The sequence below is a fragment of the Oncorhynchus gorbuscha genome, linkage group LG19 (genome assembly GCF_021184085.1).
Source record: "Oncorhynchus gorbuscha isolate QuinsamMale2020 ecotype Even-year linkage group LG19, OgorEven_v1.0, whole genome shotgun sequence".
NCBI lineage: Eukaryota > Metazoa > Chordata > Actinopteri > Salmoniformes > Salmonidae > Oncorhynchus > Oncorhynchus gorbuscha.
The window spans coordinates 73,470,628-73,485,627 of NC_060191.1; the positions used below are offsets into that span (position 1 = coordinate 73,470,628).

The 15,000-nt window shown below is 45.2% G+C and overlaps 1 protein-coding gene across 1 annotated transcript in view; it reads left to right on the forward strand.

The window, feature by feature from the left end:
• The window catches only part of LOC124005031 (homeobox protein cut-like 1), a 131,629-nt gene that overhangs the window by 100,414 nt on the left and 16,215 nt on the right, over window positions 1-15,000 (forward strand). Inside the window, exons 13-14 of the mRNA XM_046313879.1 lie at window positions 1,137-1,182; window positions 3,164-3,260. Of these exons, the coding sequence (XP_046169835.1) occupies window positions 1,137-1,182; window positions 3,164-3,260 (143 nt within the window). The remainder of the gene's footprint in view (window positions 1-1,136; window positions 1,183-3,163; window positions 3,261-15,000) is intronic.

Below are 15,000 nucleotides of genomic sequence, written 5' to 3' on the forward strand. Positions count from 1 at the left end.
GTGGTCCTGGCAACTGGACCTGTTTTGGAACACTATTATTTTGGTCTTACTGAGATTTACTGTCAGGGCCCAAGTCTGACAAAATCTGTGCATAAGATCTAGGTGCTGCTGTAGGCCCTCCTTGGTTGGTGACAGAAGCACCAGATCATCAGCAAACAGCAGACATTTGACTTCGGATTCTAGTAGGGTGCTGCAGACTTTTCTAGTGCCCGCGCCAATTCGTTGATATATATGTTGAAGAGGGTGGGGCTTAAGCTGCATCCCTGTCTCACCCCATGACCCTGTGTGAAGAAATGTGTGTGTTTTTTGCCAATTTTAACCGCACACTTGTTGTTTGTGTACATGGATTTTATAATATCGGATGTTTTACCCCCAACACCACTTTCCATCGATTTGTATAGCAGACCCTCATGCCAAATTGAGTCAAAGGCATTTTTGAAATCAACAAAGCATAGGGGGTGTGCAGGGTGACTACATGGTCTGTTGTACGGAAATTTGGTAAAAATCCAATTTGACATTTGCTCACTACATTGTTTTCATTGAGGAAATGTACGAGTCTGCTGTTAATGATAATGCAGAGGATTTTCCCAAGGTTACTGTTGACGCATATTCCACTGTAGTTATTGGGGTCAAATTTGTCTCCACTTTTGTGGATTGGGCTGATCAGTCCTTGGTTCCAAATATTGGGTAAGATGCCAGAGCTAAGGATGATGTTAAAGAGTTTTAGTATAGCCAAATGGAATTTGTTGTCTGTATATTTGATCATTTCATTAAGGATACCATCAACACCACAGGCCTTTTTGGGTTGGAGGGTTTTTATTTTGTCCTGTAACTTTCTCTCTCTCTCTCTGTGTCTCTCTGTCTCTCTCTCTGTGTCTCTCTCTGTGTCTCTCTGTCTATCTCTCTCTGTCTATCTCTCTCTGTCTCTCTCTCTGTCTCTCTTTCTCTCTCTCTGTCTCTCTGTCTCTCTCTGTCTCTCTGTCTCTCTTTCTCTCTCTCTCTCTGTCTCTCTATCTCTCTCTGTCTCTCTCTCTCTGTCTCTCTATCTCTCTCTGTCTCTCTCTCTCTGTCTCTCTATATCTCTCTGTCTCTCTCTATGTCTCTCTCTATCTCTCTCTCTGTCTCTCGCTCCACAGCAACCTCAAGTCTATGGAGTTTGGCCCATCAGACAACTCAGGGCAGGTACAGGGAAAACCTCCTCTTCCTCTGCATAGAGACAGACAGACTTCTGTAAATTCTGCTGATGTGTATAACTGTTCTCCTTTATCTCACAACTGTCTCTCTCTCTCCCCCCATCTGTCTCTGCTCTATCTCTCTCTGTCCCCCCTTCCCTCTCTCTGTCTCTCTATATCTCTCTGTCTCCTCTCTATGTCCCTCCTGCTCTATCTCTCTCTCCCCCCACCTTCCCTCCTGCTCCACAGCAATCCCCCACCTTCCCTCCTGCCCATCAGACCTCTCTCATCCCCCCACCTTCCCTCCTGCTCTACCTCTCTCAGGGCCTGTCTCTCTTTCTCTCCTCCCCATCCACCTCCTTCCCCTTCCTCTCCCTAGAGACAGACAGACTTCTGTAAATTCTGTCTGATGTCTCTCTCCCTCTGTCTCTCTCCCTCTGTCTCTCTCCCCCTCTGTCTCTCTCCCTCTGTCTAACCCTGTTCTCCTTGTCTCTCAACCTCTCCTCTTTCTCTCTCCCCATCCATCCCCCCACCTTCCTCTCCCCTCTGCTCTACCTCTGTCTCATCCCCCCTCTCCTTCCTCTCCCCCTGTCTCTACCTCTCCTCCCCATCCCCCCTTCCCTCCTCTCCCTCTGTCTCTCTCCCTCTGCTCTCTCCTCTGTCTCTCTCCCTCCTCTCTCCCTCTGTCTCTCTCCTTCTCTGTCTCTCTCCCCCTACTCTCTCTTTCTCTCCTCCCCCCACCTTCCCTCTCTCTGCTCTACCTCTGTCATCCCCCCACCTTCCCTCCTGCTCTACCTCTGTCTCTCCCTCCCCCCACCTTCCCTCCCCTGTCTCTACTTTCTCTCCTCCCCCCACCTTCCTTCCCCTCTCCCCTCTGTCTCTCTCCTCTGTCTCTCTCCCCTGTCTCTCTCCTTCCTCTCCCTGCTCTACCTCTCTCATCCCCCTCCTTCCCTCCTGCTCTCTCCTCTGTCTCATCCCCCCTGTCTCCTTCCTCTCCTGTCTCTCTCCTCTGTCTCTCCCCTGTCTCTCTCCCTTCCCTCCTGTCTCTCTCCCCCTGTCTCTCTCTTCCCCCCCCATCCACCTTCCTTCCCCTCTCTCCCTCTGTCTCTCTCCCTCTGTCTCCCCCTCTGTCTCTCTCCCTCCTGCTCTACCTCCTCCCCATCCACCTTCCCCCCTCTCCTTCCTCTCCTCTGTCTCTCTCCCTCTGTCTCTCTCCTCTGTCTCTCCCCCTCCCTCTGTCTCTCTCCTCCTCTCCCCTCTGTCTCTCTCCCTCTCTCATCTCCTGTCTCTCTCCCCCTGTCTCTCTCCTCCCCATCCACCTTCCTTCCCCTCTCTCCCTCTGTCTCTCTCCCTCTGTCTCTCTCCCTCTGTCTCTCTCCCTCTGTCTCTCTCCCTCTGTCTCTCTCCCTCTGTCTCTCTCCCTCTGTCTCTCTCCCTCTGTCTCTCTCCCTCTGTCTCTCTCCCTCTGTCTCTCTCCTCCCTCTGTCTCTCTCCCTCTGTCTCTCTCCCTCTCCGTCTGTCTCTCTCCCTCTGTCTCTCTCCCTCTGTCTCCTCTCTGTCTCTCTCCGTCTCTCTCCCCTCTCTCTCTCTCTCTCTCTCTCTCTCTCTCTCTCTCTCTCTCTCTCTCTCTCTCTCTCTCTCTCTCTCTCTCCTCCCTCTCTCTCCCTCTGTCTCTCTATCTCCGTCTCTCTATCTCCGTCTCTGTCTCTCTCCCTCTCCCTCTCTCTCTCTCTCCCTCTCTCCGTCTCTCTCCCTCTCTCTCTCTCTCCTCTCTCTCTCTCTCTCTCTCTCTCTCTCTCTCTCTCTCTCTCTCTCTCTCTCTCTCTCTCTCTCTCTCTCTCTGTCTCTCTCTCTCTCTCTCTCTCTCTCTCTCTCTCTCTGTCTCTCTCTCTCTCTCTCTCTCTCTCTCTCTCTCTCTCTCTCTCTCTCTCTCTCTCTCTCTCTCTCTCTCTCTCTCTCTCTCTCTCTCTCTCTCTCTCTCTCTCTCTCAGGTCATGTCTAAACCCCTAGAAGTGTTATTGTTGGAGAAGAACCATAGTCTGCAGTCTGAGAGTTCCTCTTTGCGCATCGCAAACACTGAGCTGAGCGGTGAGTCAGTCTGCCTTGGGGGTTAGGGGCTTGGGGGTCAGGACCTTGGGGGTTAGGGGCTTGGGGTTCAGGACCTTGGGGGTTTGGGGGTTAGGGGCCTGGGGGTTAGCGGCCTGGGGGTTTGGGGCCTGGGGGTTAGCGGCCTGGGGGTTAGGGGCCTGGGGTTTAGCGACCTGGGGGTTAGGGGCCTGGGGGTTTGCGGCCTGGGGGTCAGGACCTTGGGGGATAGGGGCCTGGGGGTTGGGGCCTGGGACCAGTGTTTGATATGGATGGGTACCAGTGTTTATCTAGACCAGTGTTTGATATGGGTACCAGTGTTTATATAGACCAGTGTTTGATATGGGTACCAGTGTTTGATATGGGTACCAGTGTTTATCTAGACCAGTGTTTGATATGGGTACCAGTGTTTATCTAGACCAGTGTTTGATATGGGTACCAGTGTTTATCTAGACCAGTGTTTGATATGGGTACCAGTGTTTATCTAGACCAGTGTTTGATATGGGTACCAGTGTTTATCTAGACCAGTGTTTGATATGGGTACCAGTGTTTATCTAGACCAGTGTTTGATATGGGTACCAGTGTTTATATAGACCAGTTTTTGATATGGGTACCAGTGTTTATCTAGAACAGTGTTTGATATGGGTACCAGTGTTTATCTAGAACAGTGTTTGATATGGGTACCGGTGTTTATCTAGAACAGTGTTTGATATGGGTACCAGTGTTTATCTAGAACAGTGTTTGATATGGGTACCAGTGTTTATATAGACCAGTGTTTGATATGGGTAACAGTGTTTGATATGGGTACCAGTGTTTATCTAGAACAGTGTTTGATATGGGTACCAGTGTTTATCTAGAACAGTGTTTGATATGGGTACCAGTGTTTATCTAGAACAGTGTTTGATATAGGTACCAGTGTTTATCTAGAACAGTGTTTGATATGGGTACCAGTGTTTATCTAGACCAGTGTTTGATATGGGTACCAGTGTTTATCTAGAACAGTGTTTGATATGGGTACCAGTGTTTATCTAGAACAGTGTTTGATATGGGTACCAGTGTTTATCTAGAACAGTGTTTGATATGGGTACCAGTGTTTGATATGGGTACCAGTGTTTATCTAGAACAGTGTTTGATATGGGTACCAGTGTTTATATAGACCAGTGTTTGATATGGGTAACAGTGTTTGATATGGGTACCAGTGTTTATCTAGAACAGTGTTTGATATGGGTACCAGTGTTTATCTAGAACAGTGTTTGATATGGGTACCAGTGTTTATCTAGAACAGTGTTTGATATAGGTACCAGTGTTTATCTAGAACAGTGTTTGATATGGGTACCAGTGTTTATCTAGACCAGTGTTTGATATGGGTACCAGTGTTTATCTAGAACAGTGTTTGATATGGGTACCAGTGTTTATCTAGAACAGTGTTTGATATGGGTACCAGTGTTTATATAGACCAGTGTTTGATATGGGTAACAGTGTTTGATATGGGTACCAGTGTTTATCTAGAACAGTGTTTGATATGGGTACCAGTGTTTATCTAGAACAGTGTTTGATATGGGTACCAGTGTTTATCTAGAACAGTGTTTGATATAGGTACCAGTGTTTATCTAGAACAGTGTTTGATATGGGTACCAGTGTTTATCTAGACCAGTGTTTGATATGGGTACCAGTGTTTATCTAGAACAGTGTTTGATATGGGTACCAGTGTTTATCTAGAACAGTGTTTGATATGGGTACCAGTGTTTATCTAGAACAGTGTTTGATATGGGTACCAGTGTTTGATATGGGTACCAGTGTTTATCTAGAACAGTGTTTGATATGGGTACCAGTGTTTATATAGACCAGTGTTTGATATGGGTAACAGTGTTTGATATGGGTACCAGTGTTTATCTAGAACAGTGTTTGATATGGGTACCAGTGTTTATCTAGAACAGTGTTTGATATGGGTACCAGTGTTTATCTAGAACAGTGTTTGATATAGGTACCAGTGTTTATCTAGAACAGTGTTTGATATGGGTACCAGTGTTTATCTAGACCAGTGTTTGATATGGGTACCAGTGTTTATCTAGAACAGTGTTTGATATGGGTACCAGTGTTTATCTAGAACAGTGTTTGATATGGGTACCAGTGTTTATATAGACCAGTGTTTGATATGGGTAACAGTGTTTGATATGGGTACCAGTGTTTATCTAGAACAGTGTTTGATATGGGTACCAGTGTTTATCTAGAACAGTGTTTGATATGGGTACCAGTGTTTATCTAGAACAGTGTTTGATATGGGTACCAGTGTTTATCTAGAACAGTGTTTGATATGGGTACCAGTGTTTATCTAGACCAGTGTTTGATATGGGTACCAGTGTTTATCTAGAACAGTGTTTGATATGGGTACCAGTGTTTATCTAGAACAGTGTTTGATATGGGTACCAGTGTTTGATATGGGTACCAGTGTTTATCTAGAACAGTGTTTGATATGGGTACCAGTGTTTATATAGACCAGTGTTTGATATGGGTAACAGTGTTTGATATGGGTACCAGTGTTTATCTAGAACAGTGTTTGATATGGGTACCAGTGTTTATCTAGAACAGTGTTTGATATGGGTACCAGTGTTTATCTAGAACAGTGTTTGATATAGGTACCAGTGTTTATCTAGAACAGTGTTTGATATGGGTACCAGTGTTTATCTAGACCAGTGTTTGATATGGGTACCAGTGTTTATCTAGAACAGTGTTTGATATGGGTACCAGTGTTTATCTAGAACAGTGTTTGATATGGGTACCAGTGTTTGATATGGGTACCAGTGTTTATCTAGAACAGTGTTTGATATGGGTACCAGTGTTTATCTAGAACAGTGTTTGATATGGGTACCAGTGTTTGATATGGGTACCAGTGTTTGATATGGGTACCAGTGTTTGATATGGGTACCAGTGTTTGATATGGGTACCAGTGTTTATCTAGACCAGTGTTTGATATGGGTACCAGTGTTTATATAGACCAGTGTTTGATATGGGTACCAGTGTTTATATAGACCAGTGTTTGATATGGGTACCAGTGTTTGATATGGGTACCAGTGTTTGATATGGGTACCAGTGTTTATATAGCCCAGTGTTTGATATGGGTACCAGTGTTTATATAGACCAGTGTTTGATATGGGTAACAGTGTTTGATATGGGTACCAGTGTTTATCTAGAACAGTGTTTGATATGGGTACCAGTGTTTATCTAGACCAGTGTTTGATATGGGTACCAGTGTTTATCTAGAACAGTGTTTGATATGGGTACCAGTGTTTATCTAGACCAGTGTTTGATATGGGTACCAGTGTTTATCTAGAGCAGTGTTTGATATGGGTACCAGTGTTTATATAGACCAGTGTTTGATATGGGTACCAGTGTTTATATAGACCAGTGTTTGATATGGGTACCAGTGTTTGATATGGGTACCAGTGTTTATATAGACCAGTGTTTGATATGGGTACCAGTGTTTATATAGACCAGTGTTTGATATGGGTACCAGTGTTTATCTAGAACAGTGTTTGATATGGGTACCAGTGTTTGATTTTTTTTTTTCACCTTTATTTAACCAGGTAGGCTAGTTGAGAACAAGTTCTCATTTGCAACTGCGACCTGGCCAAAATAAAGCATAGCAGTGTGAACAGACAACACAGAGTTACACATGGAGTAAACAATTAACAAGTCAATAACACAGTAGAAAAAAAATGGGCAGTCTATATACAATGTGTGCAAAAGGCATGAGGAGGTAGGCGAATAATACAATTTTGCAGATTAACACTGGAGTGATAAATGATCAGATGGTCATGTACAGGTAGAGATATTGGTGTGCAAAAGAGCAGAAAAGTAAATAAATAAAAAACAGTATAAAACAGTATGGGGATGAGGTAGGTGAAAATGGGTGGGCTATTTACCAATAGACTATGTACAGCTGCAGCGATCGGTTAGCTGCTCGGATAGCTGATGTTTGAAGTTGGTGAGGGAGATAAAAGTCTCCAACTTCAGCGATTTTTGCAGTTCGTTCCAGTCACAGGCAGCAGAGTACTGGAACGAAAGGCGGCCAAATGAGGTGTTGGCTTTAGGGATGATCAGTAAGATACACCTGCTGGAGCGCGTGCTACGGATGGGTGTTGCCATCGTGACCAGTGAACTGAGATAAGGCGGAGCTTTACCTAGCATGGACTTGTAGATGACCTGGAGCCAGTGGGTCTGGCGACGAATATGTAGTGAGGGCCAGCCGACTAGAGCATACAAGTCGCAGTGGTGGGTGGTATAAGGTGCTTTAGTGACAAAACGGATGGCACTGTGATAGACTGCATCCAGTTTGCTGAGTAGAGTGTTGGAAGCCATTTTGTAGATGACATCGCCGAAGTCGAGGATCGGTAGGATAGTCAGTTTTACTAGGGTAAGCTTGGCGGCGTGAGTGAAGGAGGCTTTGTTGCGGAATAGAAAGCCGACTCTTGATTTGATTTTCGATTGGAGATGTTTGATGTGAGTCTGGAAGGAGAGTTTGCAGTCTAGCCAGACACCTAGGTACTTATAGATGTCCACATATTCAAGGTCGGAACCATCCAGGATGGTGATGCTAGTCGGGCATGCGGGTGCAGGCAGCGATCGGTTGAAAAGCATGCATTTGGTTTTACTCGCGTTTAAGAGCAGTTGGAGGCCACGGAAGGAGTGCTGTATGGCATTGAAGCTCGTTTGGAGGTTAGATAGCACAGTGTCCAATGACGGGCCAAAAGTATATAGAATGGTGTCGTCTGCGTAGAGGTGGATCAGGGAATCGCCCGCACCAAGAGCAATATCATTGATATATACAGAGAAAAGAGTCGGCCCGAGAATTGAACCCTGTGGCACCCCCATAGAGACTGCCAGAGGACCGGACAGCATGCCCTCCGATTTGACACACTGAACTCTGTCTGCAAAGTAATTCGTGAACCAGGCAAGGCAGTCATCCGAAAAACCGAGGCTATTGAGTCTGCCGATAAGAATATGGTGATTGACAGAGTCGAACGCCTTGGCGAGGTCGATGAAGACGGCTGCACAGTACTGTCTTTTATCGATGGCGGTTATGATATCGTTTAGTACCTTGAGTGTAGCTGAGGTGCCCCCGTGACCGGCTCGGAAACCAGATTGCACAGCGGAGAAGGTACGGTGGGATTCGAGATGGTCAGTGACCTGTTTGTTGACTTGGCTTTCGAAGACCTTAGATAGGCAGGGCAGGATGGATATAGGTCTATAACAGTTTGGGTCCAGGGTGTCTCCCTTGAAGAGGGGGATGACTGCGGCAGCTTTCCAATCCTTGGGGATCTCAGACGATATGAAAGAGAGGTTGAACAGGCTGGTAATAGGGGTTGCGACAATGGCGGCAGATAGTTTCAGAAATAGAGGGTCCAGATTGTCAAGCCCAGCTGATTTGTACGGGTCCAGGTTTTGCAGCTCTTTCAGAACATCTGCTATCTGGATTTGGGTAAAGGAGAACCTGGAGAGGCTTGGGCGAGGAGCTGTGGGGGGGGGACAGAGCTGTTGGCCGAGGTTGGAGTAGCCAGACGGAAGGCATGGCCAGCCGTTGAGAAGTGCTTATTGAAGTTTTTGATAATCATGGATTTATCGGTGGAGACCGTGTTACCTAGCCTCAGTGCAGTGGGCAGCTGGGAGGAGGTGCTCTTGTTCTCCATGGACTTCACAGTGTCCCAGAACTTTTTGGAGTTGGAGCTACAGGATGCAAACTTCTGCCTGAAGAAGCTGGCCTTAGCTTTCCTGACTGACTGCGTGTATTGGTTCCTGACTTCCCTGAACAGTTGCATATCACGGGGGGCTATTCGATGCTATTGCAGTCCACCACAGGATGTTTTTGTGCTGGTCGAGGGCAGTCAGGTCTGGAGTGAACCAAGGGCTGTATCTGTTCTTGGTTCTGCATTTTTTGAACGGAGCATGCTTATCTAAAATGGTGAGGAAGTTACTTTTAAAGAATGACCAGGCATCCTCAACTGACGGGATGAGGTCAATGTCCTTCCAGGATACCCGGGCCAGGTCGATTAGAAAGGCCTGCTCACAGAAGTGTTTTAGGGAACGTTTGACAGTGATGAGGGGTGGTCGTTTGACTGCGGCTCCGTGGCGGATACAGGCAATGAGGCAGTGGTCGCTGAGATCCTGGTTGAAGACAGCGGAGGTGTATTTGGAGGGCCAGTTGGTCAGGATGACGTCTATGAGGGTGCCCTTGTTTACAGAGTTAAGGTTGTACCTGGTGGGTTCCTTGATGATTTGAGTGAGATTGAGGGCATCTAGCTTAGATTGTAGGACTGCCGGGGTGTTAAGCATATCCCAGTTTAGGTCACCTAACAGAACAAACTCTGAAGCTAGATGGGGGGCGATCAATTCACAAATGGTGTCCAGGGCACAGCTGGGAGCTGAGGGTGGTCGGTAGCAGGCGGCAACAGTGAGAGACTTATTTCTGGAGAGAGTAATTTTCAAAATTAGTAGTTCAAACTGTTTGGGTATGGACCTGGAAAGTATGACATTACTTTGCAGGCTATCTCTGCAGTAGACTGCGACTCCGCCCCCTTTGGCAGTTCTATCTTGACGGAAGATGTTATAGTTGGGTATGGAAATCTCTGAATTTTTGGTGGCCTTCCTGAGCCAGGATTCAGACACGGCAAGGACATCAGGGTTAGCAGAGTGTGCTAAAGCAGTGAGTAAAACAAACTTAGGGAGGAGGCTTCTGATGTTGACATGCATAAAACCAAGGCTTTTTCGATCACAGAAGTCAACAAATGAGGGTACCTGGGGACATGCGGGCCTGGTTTACCTCCACATCACCCGCGGAACAGAGAAGGAGTAGTATGAGGGTACGGCTAAAGGCTATCAAAACTGGTCGCCTAGAGCGTTGGGGGCAGAGGATAAGAGGAGCAGGTTTCTGGGCATGGTAGTATATATTCAGAGCATAATGCGCAGACAGGGGTATGGTGGGGTGCGGGTACAGCGGAGGTAAGCCCAGGCACTGGGTGATGATGAGAGAGGTTGTATCTCTGGACATGCTGGTTGTAATGGGTGAGGTCACCGCATGTGTGGGAGGTGGGACAAAGGAGGTAACAGGGGTATGAAGAGTGGAACTAGGGGCTCCATAGTGAACTAAAACAATGATAACTAACCTGAACAACAGTATACAAGGCATATTGACATTTGAGAGAGACATACAGCAAGGCATACAGTAATCACAGGTGTTGAATTGGGAAAGCTAGCTAAAACAGTAGGCGAGGCTAATCAGCTAGCACAACAACAGCAGGTAAAATGGCGTTGACTAGGCAACTGGGCCGACAGATAAAACAAACAAGCAGAAAGGAGTACCGTGATTAATAGTACCAGTGTTTGATATGGGTGATTAATAGTACCAGTGTTTGATATGGGTACCAGTGTTTGATACAGGTACCAGTGTTTATCTAGACCAGTGTTTGATATGGGTACCAGTGTTTATCTAGACCAGTGTTTGATATGGGTACCAGTGTTTATCTAGACCAGTGTTTGATATGGGTACCAGTGTTTATCTAGACCAGTGTTTGATATGGGTACCAGTGTTTGATATGGGTACCAGTGTTTGATATGGGTACCAGTGTTTATATAGACCAGTGTTTGATATGGGTACCAGTGTTTGATATGGGTACCAGTGTTTGATATGGGTACCAGTGTTTGATATGGGTACCAGTGTTTATATAGACCAGTGTTTGATATGGGTACCAGTGTTTATATAGACCAGTGTTTGATATGGGTACCAGTGTTTATATAGACCAGTGTTTGATATGGGTACCAGTGTTTATATAGACCAGTGTTTGATATGGGTACCAGTGTTTGATATGGGTACCAGTGTTTATCTAGACCAGTGTTTGATATGGGTACCAGTGTTTATATAGACCAGTGTTTGATATGGGTACCAGTGTTTATATAGACCAGTGTTTGATATGGGTACCAGTGTTTATATAGACCAGTGTTTGATATGGGTGATTAATAGTACCAGTGTTTGATATGGGTGATTAATAGTACCAGTGTTTGATATGGGTACCAGTGTTTGATACGGGTACCAGTGTTTATCTAGACCAGTGTTTGATATGGGTACCAGTGTTTATCTAGACCAGTGTTTGATATGGGTACCAGTGTTTATATAGACCAGTGTTTGATATGGGTACCAGTGTTTTTTTTAGACCAGTGTTTGATATGGGTACCAGTGTTTGATATGGGTACCAGTGTTTGATATGGGTACCAGTGTTTGATATGGGTACCAGTGTTTATATAGACCAGTGTTTGATATGGGTACCAGTGTTTATATAGACCAGTGTTTGATATGGGTACCAGTGTTTATATAGACCAGTGTTTGATATGGGTACCAGTGTTTATATAGACCAGTGTTTGATATGGGTACCAGTGTTTGATATGGGTACCAGTGTTTGATATGGGTACCAGTGTTTATCTAGACCAGTGTTTGATATGGGTACCAGTGTTTATATAGACCAGTGTTTGATATGGGTACCAGTGTTTATATAGACCAGTGTTTGATATGGGTACCAGTGTTTATATAGACCAGTGTTTGATATGGGTACCAGTGTTTGATATGGGTACCAGTGTTTGATATGGGTACCAGTGTTTATATAGACCAGTGTTTGATATGGGTACCAGTGTTTATATAGACCAGTGTTTGATATGGGTACCAGTGTTTGATATGGGTACCAGTGTTTGATATGGGTACCAGTGTTTGATATGGGTACCAGTGTTTGATATGGGTACCAGTGTTTGATATGGGTAACAGTGTTTATATAGACCAGTGTTTGATATGGGTACCAGTGTTTATATAGACCAGTGTTTGATATGGGTACCAGTGTTTGATATGGGTACCAGTGTTTATCTAGACCAGTGATTGATATGGGTACCAGTGTTTATATAGACCAGTGTTTGATATGGGTACCAGTGTTTATATAGACCAGTGTTTGATATGGGTACCAGTGTTTGATATGGGTACCAGTGTTTGATATGGGTACCAGTGTTTGATATGGGTACCAGTGTTTATCTAGACCAGTGTTTGATATGGGTACCAGTGTTTATCTAGACCAGTGTTTGATATGGGTACCAGTGTTTATCTAGACCAGTGTTTGATATGGGTACCAGTGTTTATATAGACCAGTGTTTATCTAGACCAGTGTTTGATATGGGTACCAGTGTTTGATATGGGTACCAGTGTTTGATATGGGTACCAGTGTTTGATATGGGTACCAGTGTTTATCTAGACCAGTGATTGATATGGGTACCAGTGTTTATATAGACCAGTGATTGATATGGGTACCAGTGTTTATATAGACCAGTGTTTGATATGGGTACCAGTGTTTATATAGACCAGTGTTTATCTAGAACAGTGTTTGATATGGGTACCAGTTTTTGATATGGGTACCAGTGTTTATATAGACCAGTGTTTATCTAGACCAGTGTTTGATATGGGTACCAGTGTTTGATATGGGTACCAGTGTTTGATATGGGTACCAGTGTTTGATATGGGTATCAGTGTTTGATATGGGTACCAGTGTTTGATATGGGTACCAGTGTTTATATAGACCAGTGTTTGATATGGGTACCAGTGTTTGATATGGGTACCAGTGTTTATCTAGAACAGTGTTTGACTTAGACTGATATAATACCGGTGCTCATTTTAGGGTCCCTGTACTGTTTGATAAGATAATATTAAGAGGTGTAGTAGAAAATGTGAGGAGCTGTGAGACCCAAGTCAGGTACTGGTCTAGACTTACTCCAGAAAGTTCTGTACAAAGTTCTGAATCAGATGGGATTTAGTGGATGGAACCGGTTCTTGTCTGGAACACTCTTCTTCTTTTTTAAACTGTCATTTAAAACGGTAGAGGGGACGTTACCGTAGAGGGGACGTTACCGTAGAGGGGACGTTACCGTAGAGGGGACGTTACCGTAGAGGGGACGTTACCGTAGAGGGGACGTTACCGTAGAGGGGACGTTACCGTAGAGGGGACGTTAAGGTAGAGGGGACGTTACCGTAGAGGGGACGTTATAAGGTAGAGGGAACGTTAAGGTAGAGGGAACGTTACCGTAGAGGGGACGTTGCCGTAGAGGGGACGTTGCCGTAGAGGGGATGTTGCCGTAGAGGGGACGTTGCCGTAGAGGGGACATTACCGTAGAGGGGACGTTAAGGTAGAGGGGACGTTAAGGTAGAGGGGACGTTACCGTAGAGGGGACGTTACCGTAGAGGGGACGTTACCGGTAGATGGGACGTTACCGGTAGAGGGGACGTTACCGTAGAGGGGCCGTTACCGTAGAGGGTATGTTACCGTAGAGGGGCCGTTACCGTAGAGGGGCCGTTACCGTAGAGGGTATGTTACCGTAGAGGGGTAGTTATCTCTTTATGTTAAAGATAGCTGCACAACATCTTGCATACCAGGTTATAATGGGCTGTTCCTGTACAATTCACCTGGTAACATCTTCAGGTTATAATGGGAGGTTCCTGTACAATTCACCTGGTAACATCTTCAGGTTATAATGGGAGGTTCCTGTACAATTCACCTGGTAACATCTTCAGGTTATAATGGGCTGTTCCTGTACAATTCACCTGGTAACATCTTCAGGTTATAATGGGAGGTTCCTGTACAATTCACCTGGTAACATCTTCAGGTTATAATGGGCTGTTCCTGTACAATTCACCTGGTAACATCTTCAGGTTATAATGGGCTGTTCCTGTACAATTCACCTGGTAACATCTTCAGGTTATAATGGGCTGTTCCTGTACAATTCACCTGGTAACATCTTCAGGTTATAATGGGAGGTTCCTGTACAATTCACCTGGTAACATCTTCAGGTTATAATGGGAGGTTCCTATACAATTCACCTGGTAACATCTTCAGGTTATAATAGGCTGTTCCTGTACAATTCACCTGGTAACATCTTCAGGTTATAATGGGAGGTTCCTGTACAATTCACCTGGTAACATCTTCAGGTTATAATGGGAGGTTCCTATACAATTCACCTGGTAACATCTTCAGGTTATAATGGGAGGTTCCTGTACTCAGTTTTAGGAAGCCAGAGTGCTTGACTTAGTGTCAACAGTGCTGTGAATTCTCTACATTTGACATGACCTTTGCCCCGTTGGATAATGACTGATGGCCATTTTTATCAAGAGCAGGGTTGTTGTTGTTTTTTGGACACAAACATTTTCTTTTCTTTGTCAAATAACAAAGTCTAAATCACTACCTGGAATGGAAAGATTAAGTTCCCAGAAAGACGTCAACGTTAGTGATTTTATTTTATTTTACCTTTATTTAACTAGGCAAGTCCGTTAAGAACACATTCTTATTTTCAATGACGGCCTGGGAACAGTGGGTTAACTGCCTGTTCAGGGGCAGAACGACAGATTTGTACCTTGTCAGCTCGGGGGATTTGAACTCGCAACCTTCCGGTTACTAGTCCAACGCTCTAACCACTAGGCTACCCTGCCGCCCCGTGTTAATAGAATTACTTTTATTCTGGAAGTAAAGATCCTTCACCCTCACAGATGACCAATCACAGCACTCTATACTGCCATTAGGCCCAATCAGATTCTCTGTTATACTGTAGCGGTGCAGCCACTGGACCTTTCCTGTGCCTGCCAGGCTCCGGGCTGGGCAGCAGCCATTTTGACTGATTTTAAGTGCTTCCTTTTTTTATTCCAGGTTGTCACTTACAAGAAAGGTACAAA